The sequence below is a fragment of the Branchiostoma floridae genome, chromosome 4, assembly GCF_000003815.2.
Source record: "Branchiostoma floridae strain S238N-H82 chromosome 4, Bfl_VNyyK, whole genome shotgun sequence".
Taxonomy (NCBI): domain Eukaryota; kingdom Metazoa; phylum Chordata; class Leptocardii; order Amphioxiformes; family Branchiostomatidae; genus Branchiostoma; species Branchiostoma floridae.
The window spans coordinates 15335831-15354502 of record NC_049982.1 but is presented as its reverse complement, the minus strand read 5'-3'; the positions used below and the strand labels follow the sequence as shown (position 1 = coordinate 15354502).

The 18672-nt window shown below is 41.3% G+C and overlaps 1 protein-coding gene across 5 annotated transcripts in view; it reads right to left on the bottom strand.

Annotated features, from left to right (window-relative positions):
- Nucleotides 1–18672, bottom strand: part of LOC118412804 (kinase non-catalytic C-lobe domain-containing protein 1-like) — a 61276-nt gene that overhangs the window by 9699 nt on the left and 32905 nt on the right. For 3 of the 5 annotated variants that reach the window (XM_035815832.1, XM_035815834.1, XM_035815836.1), the window contains 12 exons: nucleotides 13123–13384; nucleotides 11772–12808; nucleotides 11409–11523; nucleotides 10150–10218; nucleotides 6044–6105; nucleotides 5489–5647; nucleotides 4899–5000; nucleotides 4351–4461; nucleotides 3822–3917; nucleotides 1479–3444; nucleotides 1211–1358; nucleotides 145–908 (listed from right to left, as the gene is read on the bottom strand). In XM_035815832.1, the coding sequence (XP_035671725.1) occupies nucleotides 145–908; nucleotides 1211–1358; nucleotides 1479–3444; nucleotides 3822–3917; nucleotides 4351–4461; nucleotides 4899–5000; nucleotides 5489–5647; nucleotides 6044–6105; nucleotides 10150–10218; nucleotides 11409–11523; nucleotides 11772–12808; nucleotides 13123–13384 (4891 nt within the window). Of the gene's footprint in view, nucleotides 1–144; nucleotides 909–1210; nucleotides 1359–1478; nucleotides 3445–3821; nucleotides 3918–4350; nucleotides 4462–4898; nucleotides 5001–5488; nucleotides 5648–6043; nucleotides 6106–10149; nucleotides 10219–11408; nucleotides 11524–11771; nucleotides 12809–13122; nucleotides 13385–18128; nucleotides 18239–18672 lie in introns of those variants that run through there. The other 2 variants (XM_035815835.1, XM_035815833.1) reach the window with 2 other exon arrangements.

Genomic DNA, 18672 nt, shown 5'->3' with positions numbered 1-18672 from the left:
TCTTGTGACATTTAGTGGATTACTTCATAAAGTATGGTGAAGCAAACAACTTTAAAGTAGGTTTGCCAGTGCACATAAGTGGCATAAAAAATCAAAGTTAATATCAATATGAAAGAAAACAGACAACTGACAGAAAAATCTTACCAGAGTTGGGGACAAAGCTGCTGGCGTACTCATTAGAGTACTGACTGTTGGGCATGGATGGAGCACTGCTGTTCAGAGACGAGCTGCTGTTCCTTCGTGTCATGGTGCTGTCCAGAAGCTGGCGAATCTTGGTCCTGTCGTTGCCCTGTGACTTCAGCCGTGTTTTTGGCGAGTGCTTCCCGCTGGTGGAGCTGGAGTCAGAGTCATACTCCCTCCCATGCCGGCGGAGCCACGACTGCTGCAGGCGCTGGAACTTACTCCCTTCCTTACCCCCCGAGTCCTCTCCGCCCGATCCTGTCACCTCCTGACTGTCTCCCTCCGAGGCGGTGTCCTGACTTCGTACCCGTACCAGTTTGGGTTTCACGGCCTGGCTACCTCCAAGGTTGCCTGGCAACATACCCGTATCCATGTCCATTTCAGTGTCGGAATGTTCCTCTGCACTCTGCACCTGAACCAAGTTCTTTGGCACAACAGGTTGTCTCGTTTTGTCATGTTTTGCTGAACTGGATGAAGATGTTGAGCTCGTTGTTGAAAGTAAGCTGTCCCCTCGCAGCTTCCGGGTACTCCTACTCTCCACAGGAAAGAGGGGACCAGTCACATGATCCTCTTCCTCCTCTCTGATTGGATGGTGGCGACCCATGAACATATGGAGAAGGTCAATGTCCTGGTTTGCAAGGTAGTTGTCGTCTCCTTCTGAGCCTGGCTCGTCGATGCTCAGTACTCGTGCCGTCTCTGGGGGCGGTTTGGGTGAGCTCAGTTTGGCTCTGCAAGGAAAGCATAAGATGTCACATGGATTACAAAAAACATTCTGATTTCACTAAACACCAGTCATGTTGCATTTGGAGACTAATTCTTCTCTAAAATGATATCTAGGGTATATTTGAAAAAAAATTGGAACTCAACGGTCCAAGAACAAAGTCCCCAGTGTGTTTTCTAAATAAAAGAAACACTGCTACATTGTAAAACTTTTGACTCAAATATACTTTGATAGATAAAGCCAGCTTGACTTGGTTTTACTTTTATGGAAGAAAATTTTCTACTGCAACACAACCACACAACAACTCACTTGTGTCTCTTCTCAGGCATACGACCATTGATGGCTTCAAACAGCTTCTCCAGCAGCTCTTCCTCCCAGTACAGGTCACAGTACTTCTCTGTTACTGCATCACTGAACGTCCCCCAGCGCAGGTTCGCCAAGGACATGATGTAATCAGCTAAGGGAGAGACGGATTTATTCATTTAAACAAAAATAAAGTTATTAAGTTGTCACTACAAGGACTTTGAAACTTTACATGTGGAAATATCATATCAATTATAAAGTAAATGATACTTACCCATGGCTCTATCTTCCACCCCATTCTCCAAGTAACCATCAAATGCGAATTCCTCCCTTATCAGCTGTGTGACTTTGCCAAGTGTTCCATTGATTTCCTCTGGGGTGGGCGTTGTGTCCAACTGTGTCATATCCTCTGTGCTGGACTTACTCAGCTGTACGCCGCTGTCTCGCGATACATACGACAGCGGCGGTGATGGACTGACCCCCTGTGATGTCAACAGTTCTGAGGACTTGTCCAAGTGCTTCCGTGATCTGGATTTGTTAGACTTCTTAGGGTCAGATTTCTTTCTGGCAGGGCTTTTGCTATGTTCGTTTTCCATTGGAATGATTGACTCGATACTCTTGCTTGTGTTCAAGTCCGGTTTCCTGGCAGGTTTTGACAAGTCCTGATCACTCTTGCTAAGGACTACCTCATTCTGTCCTAAGGTTAGCCCAGACTTGTGCTTTGTCCTTGGGGGAGGCTTTGGTGCCTTGCTATCTTTGTTGCTCTCACTACCACCGTGCTTAGCTGCTCTTCTGTTCTCTGCCATAGGGTTTGGAGATTTTCTTTCCTCTGATATCTCTCTCCATGTCTTCTTTGGGACAGTTTCTGATGGTTCTTTGTTGGCTCCACGCTCAGCTTCATAGGAGCTGGTAGAAGTGGATGACACAAGACTGTCTGGCAATGCCTGTGTGAATTGCACATTTGAGGTGCTGACACCCTCACCCCCTGCTGGCATTGTCCCCATCACCCCTGCATGGGTGTGCGGTGGTGTAATCTGTATGGCTGGCATGTTTACTGGTACCAGCTGGAAGAAGCCAGTCTGTGGATCTTGCTGAAGCTGCATTGGGACTGAGATATTGGGGTACATCCCACTGATGGGGATATTTGGGATGAGGAAAGGCTGGTTAGCTGAAAGGGAAGGCATCTGCGACTGGCTGCCAGCTGCAGCTGCAGTTGGAGGCTGCACCTGGTGAGCCGAGTTCTGTGTTGGCTGGACCATCTGTTGAGGCACTCCACTGTGGAAACCTGGGCCGGACATCCCCGAATGTGATGGGACTGCATTCGTGTTTGAGGTGGCAAGACTGGCAGGCGCTGCAGCGCCAAGACTATCAGCCCCTCCGTCCGTGTGGCTCTGTCTGGGGCCCTGCACCTGACCCTTCACCTCAGCCACAGGAGGCATCTTGGTTATGGCAACTTCTGGGTTAGCAGCTTGTTTCTCAGCTTTAGCTGTACTCTTGTTTTCCTCTGGTCTCTGTTCTGCTGTAGCAGGACTGTCTGCCTTCTCTGAGTCCGAGGTCTTCCTCATCTCCTCCTCCAAGTCTTTCTCTAAGTCGTTTGCCAGTGTGGGAGGAGGGCGATTCTTTAAGGAAAGCAACAAATCTTTTCGCACAGCCTTGACTATCTTCTTTGTGGAGATCTTCTTAGGAGGGGATCCAGTCTGAGGGTTCTGCAGACCAGTGACAGACTTTTCCTTCAGACTAGTTAAGACAATGGGGGTGAAGTGCGTTGCTGAGGATGTGAAAGCAGAGGGAAGGGAAGGAGATGACTCCTTTGTGGACGGACTGCTCGACATTTCCCCACCGGACATCTGGTCCAGGCTCCCAGTTTTTGGACGGATGTTGGAGATACTCCTAAATGCAGATTCTGGTCCAGCCATGAGTTTAGGAGAGTCGGAGATTGTCTTGCTCCCCTCTTCTATTGACTGCTTTTGCTCTTTGTCAGAGAGTCCACTTGAACTCACAGGTTCCATTTTGCTTTCTGTTGAGGACGCATCTGCAATCAGCTGACCAGCATCCTTGGAAGGGCGGATATTTCCCACCAAGTCTAGCCTGCCCTGTTCAGCAGAGGGAAGAGCTTTGGGTGCATCAGACTTGGGTGAGTTTCTAGATCTTGCTGGTCGGCGGATGATGCGCAACGTCTTCAACAGATAAGGATTGGCCTCGAACAAGTCCTTCACGCCAAACACCTTTGGTTCTGTTACCTGCATTGTGCAAAACAAAATAAAAGAAACACATCAACAAAGCACTACAGTAAGGTCTTATTGTACATAGTACATGGTATAAATTATGTCATTGCCTCTAAAAATCCATTTCTTGATGTTATAATAATCAAATGATGTGCATGTACTTGTATGATTTTTAAGCATTCCCTGAGTAAAGGATCAAGTCATGGTTGTTTCATAATAGGCTGAAATCTTTAGAGAGAGCTAACAAATTTTAATTCTTAAGATTTTCACGATTCCTAAGGATATACTGAAGGCTATTGAAAATCTAGACATTTTCACATTTGGTGAACCCTATCCCTGAGATACACAGCAAACTGCAAGCTGAGGTAAAGAGCAGACTGCTCCCTGCTGACCTGTCTGAGCCCGTGTGGAGGCTTCTGGATCTGCTCCAGCAGCTGGTCCCAACCAGTCGGCTCCTTGGGCCGCTCAGCAACAGGGCGGAATGAAGCCTGAGGAAAACACATCAACACTTGGGTAAGTCTGAAATGCCAAAGCTCTAGTGAACATGCTTTTCTCCTAGCTATGTTTTGCTTCAGAAGAATAGAGAACCATCTCTCATTGGATAGGTTTTATGTGTCAAGGCATTCGGGAACAGGTCCCATGGCCTTTTAGGCTGTAGGGGCAGTGGGTTGTTAAATCACTGTGTCTAGGGCACAATTATGGAAGGCTGAGCCCTCTATCTCCAACCAAAGTTAGGTACCAATTAAACCTGGGTGAAGTGAGAAAAGATGTGTAAAAAGGTTCCTTTCCCAAGGACCCCACATACTCAGGAATACTAGGAATCAAACCAGGGATCTTGTGTCTGCTAGCACTTGGCCATTCAACATCACCAAGCTTAAGGCTTTTACATTTTCCCATTAATCTTAATCCATGGACACTTACTGGCTTGAGCGCAGACTTGGGATCAGCCATATCAATTGCTGCCACCACGCTGGCTCTGAACTGCTCTTTCCTTTCTTCTGCTTCCTCCTTTAGGCACTGCTGGACGAGCTTCTGTTAAACGAGAAAAAATATATTGGTAAGGTATACAAATGTATGTACTACTAACTATAGCAGTATTTCAAGTGGCTTTGAACAGTATGTGTGCACCACCTGTCAGTTCTCAAGAGAAGTGCACTGCTTCCAAAGGTTCACAAGAGCACTCTAACATTTCCTAATTAGATTTTCCTGTTGGCATGAGTAGCAATCAATACCAGAATTAATTTTCTACTCCGAATGCTGAGGATTAAAATGTATGATTTAATTTAGTATGAATGAATAAAAATCTGTACCTAGAGCTCTCTTATGTGGCAATAATAAACCTCCTATACAAATAACCAAACTGACAGTGACAAATGGTTACTTGCAACAGTCATTTCCCAGTTGATCAAAAAAAATTCGCAATTCAAGACCAACAGCATTTCTTATTTGCTAAAACACCGAAGACTCACATTGTTTTCATTGAAAACCTCCGCTCTCATGGCTTCTCTGACCAGCCTCTCACAGGTCAGTCTGGACGACACGTCACTGCGCTGGTCATAAGAATTACAGATCTGGAAAAATAGGAATACTTAACATTCTTAAACAGATTCTTGACTTTGACAAAAATTAGTTTCAAATCCAGCCATCCTTGACAGTCAGACCGACAAATGCTACTGAAAACATAACCTCCATGGATATTTCATGGAGGTAAAAATTTTTGTCCCTCAAAATATTAGGCACTTCTAATATATGTGGTAGGGATTCCAAAACATATGCATATTTGCATAACAAGTGTTGTATTTCAATTCACAAGTTTCTCACCAGCAGCATTTCAGTACCACGGACATACCCGTGTGCTGTAATAGTATTGTGACTGAATTTCAAAAACTATGTAGGCAGGTGATTTTATTAATCAGTACATATAAGACATTATGCAAAATATATTGAGGTATGCAAAATATACTATGAAATAGAACTGACTATGTGACTTTATTCCACAGCAGGGGGAAATATTGTCTTCAGTCATGTACAATGAGCAATGTACGATGAACCAACATACCTGTAACACTTCTCTGATGGACGGCCTGTCCCCAGGCTTGTCCTGTGTCATGGACACTAACAAGCCTTCCAATTGGTCAGACAATGCAGGTTCCTGGTTGGCTGGTAGACCCCAGTCGGCAGCAGACCAAAGGCTGGCTGCTACCCCAAAAACACAGGCCTGGGAAGGGAAGGGGAGGGGATTGTAATTTTATATCTACTTAAAAAAAAAGATTTACAAGGCGATATTCCCACCACTATCAGTACCTATTTTTTGTTCTTGCATGAAAATCAGGAAATTTTAAGAAAAATAAAGATAATGCATTATTGCATGTACCCAACTGACATTGTGAGCTAATTTTATGTACAGAGCTGTTTTGTCCATTTTTATACATACCGGTACTTACACAGAACAAGGGAATGATATCATATGAAAATTTGGCAAAATATTGGCAGAGCAAACTCTTGATTTTTGTTTACCGGCATGATTCAAATTCTTGATTGGTCGATGATTGCAATGGAGGGGATTGTTCTGAGCCATACAATACTTGGTATGCATCAATCAAGCTTGACATACCTGTTCTGTAGGGGGGCTTCCCTTCTGCATCTCAGGAGCCAGGTACAGGGTCTCCATCTCACCTGGACAGGTAAAACATGATATCTCATCAGGGTAAGACATAACAAGAGTCAAAAATTGCTGACTTACAATAGCTCCTATGTAGGTCTATAACCCATACAAATAGCCTTCAATAAGTGTTTCAGAGCACAGTTCAACCAAATACACTGTTATCGAAATGTGGGGATCAAATCCACTAGACCACTAAACTCTATGATCTTGCCAGAACTTTCTTCGTCAGAGGCCAATATTCTCTACAACACATCACACATGTGCTGTAAGGCATGCTCTACTGATTAATACATCAAACATCTAGGTAATAAAAGCTCATCAAAGTCGTTCTTACCAAACCATAACTTGAAATGCTGATTCTACAAGAATGAAGCCTAACAACCCCACCCAGTACCCACCTATAGCAGGCGTATAACATGGGCTCTGTTATACTGAAATGTTTTTAGCCCCTTAAGGGACCATAACATGACCTTTAGGCTACAACAATTCAAATGTTTGGACTATGTGAGAAAATGAAAATACAAATGAAAATTATGCCACAGCTGGGTTCTCTTTAAAGCTAATACACACTTTGAACTTGAAATCAATAAAGATAACCATTGAACAGATTGTAGAGTGAGTAATTACCTTTGCCAGAATGGCTAAGGTTATGTTTTCGGTTTGGTGGTGTGGTTCTCCCCGTTTGTGAGCAGCATAACTCGAGAGGACTTCGATGGATGCAGCTGATATTTGGTGGGTGGGTAGGGGTGTGGAAGACGAAGGTCGAGTTCGATAATGGGCCTCCTAGCGGCTTGCTAAGGTACTGCAGCAGGACCTGCATGCTTGACATCTCGCGTTCCGGACATGCTGCGGTCGTGATTTTTGAGCGTTAGGGAGCCCTTAAAGCAGGGAGTGATTGCTGCGAGTTTGGGCCCCCTAGTGGCTTTCATGGAAGTGCAGGCGCCGGTTTAATTGCAAACTTTTGTCTGCGGACAGTATAACTCGAGAAGACTTCGACGGATGCAGCTGGTATTTGGTGGGTGGGTAGGGGTCTGGGAAACGAAGGGGGAGTTCGATAATGGGCCCCCTAGCGGCTTCCCTTGGTACTGCAGCGCAACTTCCGGGTATGTTTTTCCATCTTCTGAAGATGGTATGGCCACGAGTTTTGGGTGTTAGATAGCTGTTGTGCTCAGGAGTTAGTGACATAAGTTTGGGCCCCCTAGTGGCTAGTGTAGGGATAGCAGGGGCATTCTTGTCGAAAACTTCTGAAGCTTTACAACCCCACTCCACCTTAGCAGCTGTCACCACAGTTGAGGGGTTCCTGGTCCATGAATTGGACTGGCCTATGATCAGTCAGTACTGTGAGCAACCTGATATTTCAGAGGTGTAAAGGTCAGACCTTGCAAATGTGTTAGTTGACCCTTAGGCCATATGATCAACTTGGCAAGCCAAAATGATGGGCTTCTCAACACATCCCCTATTGTGAGTAGGCGTGTTATCACTCTGTCATCAAATTGAATATGAACTGATGAACAGCTGTAAGGAATTCAGGTTACAAGGCGTAAGGGAAATTTGAAACGATATCGGTTACTTTTTTCTATGGATGTCTGAATTCACAGTTAGACAATAAGTACATAATGTACATTGTTAAAAATGTGGTTGAAAGATATATATATCCAGACCTGTTTTCATTGACTGTCTACAAAAAAGTAAAGAAGGGATTCTCCAGGGAATATTATATAAAATTTTCTAGATAAATATGTGGTATGGTGGGCTTTGTGCAAATTTAGAAGTAGTGCCTACCCCTTTGCAATTGTGACAGGGTGGTGGAAATGGTACTTGTTTCTTGATGCTTTAAGCTTGAGGGTGACTTCTGAACAGTTTCATACAACTAAAATGCACATTTGTGGAGTTATGGTTTTGGAGCTGAGGGGTTGCCGCACAAACCTGGACAATAGACTAAAACCACTGCGACAATTTTACCTTTGCCAGAATGGCTAAGGTTAGGTTTTGGATGTGTTTGTGTGTCTGTGTGTGTGTTAGCAGCATAACTCGAGAAGCCTGGGATGGATCCTGATGATATTTGGTAGGTGGGTAGGGATTGGGAAACGAAGGTCAAGTTTGATAATGGACCCCCTAGCGGCTTGCTTAGGTACTGCAGCAGAAACTCAACTTTGGACGAAATAACTCTACAACATGTTGACGGATCGTCATGATTTTTGGTATGTAGATAGAATGAGTGATGACTTACATAATGAGATACTAATTATGCACATCAACAGCTCATTTGCATAATTAAGTAGGAAAATTTATAAATCCACAGCATTCCATGATAGGAGTTTCAAACTTGTCACATATGTAGCTGGGAAGGAGAGAAATGGCTATAGATATCAATTATGCAAATGATGACCTCATTTGCATTATTAATGAGAAAATATGAACATGTTGACGGATCATCATGTTTTTTGGTATTTAGGTGGCGTAAGTGAAGACCTACATAATGAGATACCAATTATGCAAATCAACAGCTAATTTGCATAATCAATTAGGAAAAGTACAAAAACCCACTGCACTTCATTATAGTACTTTCATCAAAGTTGTCACATATGTACGTAACTGAGAAAGAGGGAAGAGAGTAAGGGGTGTATTTTATTAAAGACTGAAAGGGAATAAGTCAAGAATGGATCAAAGGATCATCATGATTTTTGGTATGCTGATAGCTTAAGTAATACTTGATACAATTTGATATCGATTAATGGTAACTTGGGATCTAATTTGCATAATCAATGTTGAAATTTTATAAACCAACTCCAAGCATATGATTATAAAGAAAATGAAATGAGTAACGCATTTGTCTACAGACATCATTCTACATAACAAACCTTGTTATTTGGCAAAGGTATGTGTTCGTGGAACTCTAGTTAAAACTGTTTTGAAAATCTTACTCACTAGATAACGTCAAAATGTTTACGTTAGCATCTATGATGGTGAATACCTAGGGACATTGTTCATTAATTGTTAGGACGTTTTAAATATTCCCTGCTGTTTGATTGGATACCTCATAACAACAAAGAGAATGTAGTTTGTTTTTAACTCAATCTCAAACTAGATGGGAAAAGTTTAATAAGACATAGATCTGAGAACCAGATAAATGTTTCAAACTGGCAGAAGGAAGTGGGGAAAATGTCAGCTTGTCTCATTTTGTCAACATCCCCATCAAGTATGTTCCACATCCAGGGGTAGAGTTAATCAACCATGCATGGAGTTTAATCCTTAATTACTGCAGCGGAAGCTGCTAATTGTCAAGAGACAGGACTGAGAAGGTCCTTGAGGAGCGGGATGAAAAGGAAACATAGCGGTCACCTTGGAAGATGGATAGAAGTCTGTATGTAAGACGGCAGCGACCTTAGCGTGATTGTCAGCCAGAGATGAGATAATGTCCTCTCAACAAGGCAGTATTCAAAGTTCATTAAAGGTTTCCTTTTCTTATCTCTTTGACAGTCTATTTCTCATTAAAATTTCCATCTACAGAGTCTTTTTAACCATTCTCACAAAGTCATCAAAAGACATACATTATACATGCACTATTTAGGTATTCTAGTCCTACCCTCTATTTGTTTGCACATATTATTCGCCATTTTGGCCATTCAGACTACAGTTCCAATAACAAAGGATTTTGGTCAACAAAAACAATACCAACACTACCAACTGACACAGAACTCCTAAATGTAAAACACAAAAAGGAACAATTCCTTATATACCTCTACTACATTGAAACAAAGCAAAATCCTGCATTACACAGTATAACACACACATTGCAGAGATTTTTTATTTCATTCATTGCAAATCATTTGAAATTCAAATTAGTGGCAAGTGCAGTTTAATCAATTGAGGCAGATACAAACAAGTATCAATTATTTATACACCTGTTCCCATTTGACTGAAGAAAACCTTACCTGTGACATGGGCCTTTGTTGTTATGCTGTGTGAAGTTGGCATGAAAAATCATCAAAGGCTACGAGGTCTATTTGTACAAAGGTCTAGATTCCCAAGTTCTCCTGTCACAATAAACTCACCTTCTCCCTGCTGAAATGCTATTTTCCCAGACTCCTCCACTGCTATCGTGTCCAAACTGAGGTAAGAAGCTGCAAAAACAAGAGAGGGAATTTACCACAAAACCAACATTTCAAACTTACACAAATCAAGACAGTTATTGTACTTGGTTATTGTCAGAGAACTTTCAATCCACTTTTAAATTGCCTGTTTCAAGATTGGCTTCAGGCCATTAAATTTTGTTGGAACAACACTTGAGGTAGCAAGCCTCTAACCTGTACTTTAATTTCCTGTTTGAAGGCTGTCCTACCTCTGCCACCCCCTCACCATTCCTTTCTTTACCCAGAACAGCACATGAGGTTAATGGTCTCATCATTGGCTTAGATTCAGAGCAAACAGGTGGGAGGAAGTCATGACACAGCCAGAGATTGAATGTAGTGACCCTTTTCTGAAGGGTAACTTGGATTATAAACCATGGGGGCAGAAAGTTGGGCCGCAGCATAATACATGAGAGGAAAGAGCGTGGGGTCAAACAATTAAGGTCTGAAATGAGGCAAATACTCGAAAGACCTTCAAGTTGGGAAGCCTTATCATGCTGTAGTAACCAAGGCTTTTATCATGTACTATGTACAGCAAGAAGTGGACTGCACTTAAAGCATAGTACCGAATCTCTGCAAAGGAAATTGCTTGAACTTTAAGTTTAAGAAACAATAAAAAAATCTACAAATACTTGTCAATGTGTTTCCAAGTACAATATCTAAATAAGTGTGGAGAAAAAGGAAGACTTGAATCCATAAACACAGGATTTACAGTCCCATGCTCTATTGACTGTGCTTACTAGGCTTGTGCAAAAAGAAGAGGTGCAGCATACAAATCAAGCTCTAAATCCCTAAAGCAAGTCCAGGGCCTAGGACTTGATCAAAAGCTTTTTCAAAATTTACTTATGTTTTAATCATATCATTTAAGGCCAAAACCTAAGGCCACACCAATTTAATTTGTTGGTTTACGGATTTAAAAAAAATGAAAATATAGCAAGCAGACATCATAAAACTAGAGGGTTAAGGGAGGAAACTTGAATATGACAGCATTTACTCCAAAAAACTTAGTGCACCAAGGCATAAACCTGGTCCTTCTACTTCATTATCATTATGCTTTCCAGTTAAGCATAATTTTTTAAAAATCCGTGAACCAACAAATTAAATTGGTGCGACCTAACCCGAATTTTGGATTTTCTTGTTTACAAACAACTAACTTAACGACTAGAACTGAACGTGGTGCTTACGGAAAGCGGTGTTGTCTTTCTCCAGGCTGATCATGGATTCCCGACACAGCGCCCAGACCTCGCGCTCCTGCAGACAGCTCCCCACCCGGGTCAGGATGGACTGCAGGCTTAGACACTGCCACAGGATGAAAAAAAGTCGTCATTGGTTTTCTATGGAACAAATCTCAATGAAGGTCACAATGGATTATTCAAACACATTCCATGGGGTGCTGCCTAATGCGATCATCTACCAAAGATCCAAGTACTTGCAATTGTCTAAAAGTTTATAAAGCCTCTACATAAAATTTTAGAATTTTCCTGTTTATACCAAGTCATTCACATCTGTCTATACTATAGATCCATGTGTACATATTTGACCCTTACCTTCATGGTACTGTCAGCAGCAATCACTTCCTCGAGGGAGCGGCTTCTCCCTCTCAGTTTCTTATCCATCACCTGTGCAAAGGCCGATGACCTCAGCACGGCAGAGTCTCCAGAATCCTTTGCACTTTCTTGTAGTGCATCTGCAGAGTTTTGTCTCATTAATGCATTAGCATTCCAAACTCCACTGGTATCTCCCACAGAGGTCGGCGATAAAATGCTGTTTAAACTTTGGCTGGAACTTTTGGTGTCCATTTCCCTGTCCTTGCCTGAGTTTTCTATTCTCCCCATGCGGTATCTCTCTAGTAATGCACTAACAGTCCCAGGTCTTATCTCTGAGACACCTTCACCTGATGGTCCTCCATGTGTGTCTTGAACTTCTGACTGACCTGTTTTTGCTCTTGAAAGAGCTTCTGGTCTCCGTAGCAATGGCTTTTGTTCTGATGTATTTAAATTCATTGTGGTAAACTTGTTGGTCAGCAACATGTAGGAGTTCTTTGTAACAGGATGGAAGCTACCCTCGTTATTCATGGTCGCCGTTGGTGAAGTCACCACAGAAGTTGTGACACTCACAGAGGTTCCCGTGGTAACAGACACAGTAGCTGCCTGTGGTAAAGGATTTCTGTTGGAATCATGGTGTCTGAGTTGTTCATTATCATTGTTTCTTTCCTTGGGATTTGTAGGATTTCTGTTCTGTGCAGATACATTTAAACCGTCTGGAAAGAACACAATGCCTTGGTTGGATTTAAAAGAAGGAGAGTACATCTTCTTTGGACTGGGCCCTCCCAAAGACAGTCCAACCTTCCCAGGGCTCTTCAGAGGAGAGCCAGTCAGGGTTTTTGTGGGGCTTTTGTCAGGAGAAGAATGAGGGGTGCATGTCTTACTGCTGCCTGTGGAGGAAGGGCTAGTGGTGGTGTCCTGGCTCGGCCGCGTGTCGTCGATGCTGTCCGGACTGTACAGACTGCGGGGGCGAGGGCGCCGGGCCTGGGTAGCGTGGTGGGGGTGCCGCGTCACGTGCTGCTGCATCTGTGCCGCGTAATCTGCAGGGAGGAAATGGAAAACATCATGAATACAAAAATCACAAGATATCACTACTTTTAGTCACATACTACTAGGACTTCTGAAAATCTTTACTTAAGCAGTAGAAAGACAAGCATTTCTGCATACCAGAATGCAACTGTAATTGGGACAGAATCCCAAACAAAGTTCAAGTCACTGTGAGAGCCACAGAGTGACTCTGTACATCATTTATTTTCTCATAACGTCAAAATAACGTCTCGAAAGCAAATTATACATTCCACAACAACCTTAGCAAAGACACCATATTAAATGTTAACAATGTACATGTACTTACCAATATCATTAAGTGACTCAATTGACAAGATTCTGCGTCCCTTTGATGAGATACTTCGACAAACTTTCTGTGAAGAGACCCCCTGCAGCTTTCCATCACACATGTCAATCACTTGCTCGAGGGAGGATCGGCCGGTCGGGTTCTCGTACGTCATCCGCGTGACGAGTTCGCGGAACCCCGGGCTGATGACGGGCTCTACCTCCGGCTCGATGACGTAATGTGCAGCTGCCCAGAGTGTGGCTCCCAGGGAGTACAGGTGAGCCTGCAACAGGAGAGAGAGAATGGTTTTACATTCAGCTTTGTACTCATTACAGAAAGATCATAGACAAGTTTTAATCAAATGCTGAATGCTGTTTGCTGGGGCACATACCACCCTTGGAGTCTGATACTGTAAATCAATGCAGAGAAAAAAGTTTAGGGTGCACACACCAGATATGCACATCTCCTGTCACCATGAGTCTATACAACATCATTTGAGATGATGAGAAACAGCCTACTCCAGTTTCCAGCTTCAATGCCAACAGAATATGCCTCAGTCTATAGTCTGATTATTATATCGCTTTATTGGAGATTCAATTTGACATGGCCAGTAGAGCAGGCAGACACTTCTGATATCACTTAAATTGCTTTTTGGAATTCATATCCTTCAGGGACAGCTTAAGACATGTGTATACAACACACAGGAGGGGCAGCAAAAAGTAATGTACTCCATATAGCACTAAATATGATAGATTTCAATGGGAAGTTTTATATCATGAGCAAACCAAATCATCAGAACTAGGGAGAGGCTATGAACTTCTTTTAAAAGGTACATGTTATACACGTCACTAAAACTCTACTATGGTAATATATTGTTCTTCATCCTTCCTTCCTGCCAACCTTTGTGACCTTGTCACCTACAATGTACATGTACATTAGGACATGCCCTACTACCCTCCCTGTATAAGGCAGCTCAGCTTAGCCCTACCAGTTCCTAAAAGCATGACTTTATTGGCAAGGTGACCTTCACAGAATTATGCAGAAAGGTTAGCTGAACACTGGTCCTAACAACATAGCTCACGAGCTGCCTGTCCATCTACATTCCCCTGCAAACAGATAAATGTCAATCAGGGGAAGTTATAGAACTATAGGTTGACAAAGTGGATTGGATTTTTACCTGCAGTTTTGTGAAAAAAAATTATCTATAAGTATTTAGGTTAAAATAACAGTACTTATAGATCAATTGTATACTTTTATAGCAGTTAAAAGTAGCAAGCAGATTGGCACAACAACTTTTATACAAAAAGATACAAAATGAATGCAAATAAAATTTTTCAAGGTACCTGAGATGAGCAAACATGGAAGCAGAAATGCTGACACAGTGTAAAAAGTCCAGCACCATATACCACATACCATATACGTGTAGTACAACAAGACAAGCAAAAGAGACAATAATAGGGATTTTCTTTTGCAAACTAAGTGACAACACCAGCACTAAGCACACTGGAATGTTATTGTAAGAAGTGCCTTAGCTAAAGCTTAAGTAAGCCTGAAAATTACAGGTTTTGGAAGTCTTTTGTCTGTAGTTTGCAAATTGCTGGGTTAAGGTGTTTTTTTACACACTGAAATACCCCTAACATGCCCTAAACACCGCTAAGCTTTTCACAGATATCCCTAGATTGTTTATGTCACTGACAATCTTCTGGAAAGTCTTGAAATTCTCTACTCACCTTCAAAAATTCCAAAGACCAGTGCAACACTCAAAATTGCCAACTGTTGACATTATTTGTATGCTCTTTAGTGCACAAATGCCTGTCTACCTGGCAACCTGTGCTATTGGGGTCACCATAATTAGAAGCTACTTTGAAGGCTTAATTATAGGTTACTTCATTAGCTTAACAGGAGGGTGTTGGCATATTTTCTAAGTTACTGCTCTTGTGGGACAGCTTACTACCGGATAATCAAACAACAAAATCTCTGAGGAAAAAAAAAAATGACACAAAATATGACAGTGAAGACAGTCCTTATCTGTCACAGTTATTCTGACTGCATAATGTTTTCAAACATGTCTTCTTTACACTGACTAGTTTTCAGGTGGTTTCCCTTCTCATATTTTAATGTACTAGTAAAGTCAGAGGGACAGTATTTGGCTCCAATCTAAATGTTGGATGGAAAAAGCAATTTTTATATAATGTTCAGTAAAGAAACTAAACTGACTACTGAATATAACAAAGCCAACTTTGGGCACATGGGTGTCAAAATATATATTTGGCAGAAGGGAAATGCCAATTTACTAAGCCTAATGTATTACATGAAACTTTCACCAGGTCAAGATCCACCTTGCATTTGCACAGGCAGTGTAAACAAGCTGTTTTAATTTGTAACCAATGAATTTGACAGGCTTGCCATGTTTGAAAGTTTCATTAAGTTTTACACTAACAAAACACATTGCACTGCTGTGCTATGGATTGCTTCTTACTTTCCAATCTAATCCTATGCATGCAAATAAATCTTAGTCTCCAAATGCAAAACCCAACATTTGCTTCGAAGTTTGAACATAACTCATAGCTGCTCATAGCTGATATCTCCAGACAAACATTGACAAATGCCACTACCTATTCACCTAGGTTATGAAATGGAGGACCTTATCCACCAAACACTGTTGGTGTGTACACGGTACACTGTGTACATATACAACAAACTAACAAAGGCAACTAATAAACAAATGACAATCAAAGCAGTGACTCTAATTTAGTCAGAAATCTTCATCAGCAGATCTGTAAGTATGAGATTTAACAAACAATTCAACATAAAGCTGTGGATATGTCATCATTAGAATGGGTTAAGTTGACAGTACTTAATTTTTACCGCATAAAGTATTTTGTCATGCTGCATCTTACCATCGCAATTTCTAGAACAATTTCTTTCATTATGTTTGAAGTCCTTTGGGGGGTATTACTATTAGCCAAATTTACACCTGCATATTTAGGTACCTGCCTAACGAGAAGGAATGCCTTTCTTCCAATCACGCCCCATAAACACCCAATCTCTGTGGATACCCATGATTTACTCTCTAAGCCTGATCTTAGTCCCTGTTCAGCCGCATCAAATCCGCACCAACAATGGCAGTAATTTGGAGGAAAGGGAAGTGATCAGAAAGACACACCTACGCAAGCCAGAGTTTTCCTGACTCTCTCCTAGTATTTTAGGATTTCCGCTTTATTGCCCAAAACTCTGCATGACCTTTTCTGAAGAAATCACTTCAGAACAAGGAAAACCATACTTGGGTGATCTACTACTTAAAAACATTGTACTTTCTGACAGCATCAGCATTGATAAACGGAGTAAACCATATGTGATTGTTTAATGATAACTTTGGTGTTGGGGGATGAATTGCTATGTTACTAGGTTTTCAAAAAAAGTGTGTCTATTCAGATAACCCAAGACAAACAATCAAATGTAATACATTTGTGTGAAGAAAGTTCCAACCATGTACAACAAAAAGATCAGCAACCTGTAGACATTCAACTGTGCAATTTTTGATATTGTAAGAGTCTCAAATCAGGACATATCTGAAATTCCATAAGCAATATTCAGCTATTATTAACTTTTTGTTTCTATTCCACTGTTAGAATTTATCCTCAGCTATAAATTTCTATTGATGCTATTATAGATCTTTGCCATACAATTGCATAGTGGCATTAGTCTAGTCAGTTTTTTGTATTCATTCATACATTATTCAAACCAATGATAAGGGGAGGGGGGCTACCCAGGGTTGGCTGATGGAAATGCTTTTGATAGGTATCTAATTCTAATGTGCGTCAGACATTGATCGAAAAGAGCAACACAGAAAAAAGGCCTCAAAACAACAAAATGTTTACACAGTACACATTAGGTGATGATAACATTTGGTAAAAACTGCTTCTTGCTTTGACAAAGGTCTAGATCTGTTTCACCATAGGGCCACAGAATATGCACAGTCTAGTAATCAACACAACCTACCAGATCCTGGTTAAATGTAGCTGCCAGAGGAAAATTTGTATTTGAAGACTTGGTCTCCTGCTGACATTTTGCACAAATGTGGCTTGTGTTTATAAATTGCAAGATAGTCTTGATTGTGTCATTTTGTCCACAGAGGTTGCAGGGATGCCATTACATGAATATAAATTTCACACACAGACAGTTCTGCATCCTAGTGTTTAGGTTTCACAGGTCAGAGGATATAAAAACATTTCCAAAGCAGTCACTGAGCTTGTCTATAGATAAAGACCACTTAGATTATTTAATGGACTGATCTTACCTAGCACCTGGACCTTAACAAAACAAGGGATTCAATCCCAGCTTAAACAAACAAAACAAAAAATCTACAACTATATATCAACTACACATAGTTCTAACAATATTTATAACATTAAACTTTTGACAAATAGGTCATACCAAATATTAGAAACTAAACTATCCAAATCAAAATATGTTGACTTCAAGCTTGAAGTTTGTACACATCAATTGTACACAACAGGCACACAAGTACTACTAGTATCCAAAGTCTATTAGACTGTACTACTAAACAAGGGAGGGTAACTATTTTAATTCAAGTATTTTCCTACTATTTGATGCAGAAAAGAACCATGACAAAGCAAAGCAAATCGAAGCAATCTGTGCCAAAGGTTTATATTTCAACAATAATCAAACTTTTACTAGTAATTCACCTCTATACATCATATCTGAAATACGTCAACATGGTTTATCATAATACAATCTACATGCAAGCAGTGCTATTGGTACATAATTCTACTGAAAAGACCAATATAGATCCATTTTCTGGCCAAATTAATCTTAGCTACATGAAAGTTGCTCTTCATGCCTCTCCTCTGCTGGTAGTAACACCTACCCTGTATGATTTGAAAGCATGCATATTTTTAGGCTTCTATTGTGAATCTATTGTGGTTTTGCAAATACATTTATTACAAACTTTAAAGCGCTTGCTATGACACTATGTGAAAGATTTCAAAGATTTGTCACCTCACCTGTCTGACTTCAGGTAGCTCATGTTGGCACAACAGGTGAAAAACTGTTGCCCAGTGGTTCCAAAACACACCTGTACCACCTGTGCGGACCCCACCATACCATGACCTCTAAACACCTAGGAATGGAACAGTCTACTTTGGAATGTTCAGGGGGTGATTGTACAATGGTGTTTGTTTGGGATATCACAAAAGCATACATTTGTACATTTTCATGCTCTAGACAAATGTAAATTGTAAAATTAAACTGTAAACAATGAGGAAATGTGGCTCCATTTCAATCTCATTTCAATTCTTTGATTATTTCAGTTTTATAGAAATGACATTTTACCTACAGTTTCACCGATTGGTTTGATTGTCATCCCAAATTGATTTCAGTGTTGAAAGAAAGGGGCCACACTCCTCAGAGACTGAGCAGCCCTGGTTGCCACGGCAACAAATCCCGCAGGGATTTCACCTCTCTATAGTGCAAAGACCAGGTGGACCTGCCTGGGCGATCACATGGGTCGGATGTCACAACAGGCTAGCCAGCGCTTCAGGTGGATTT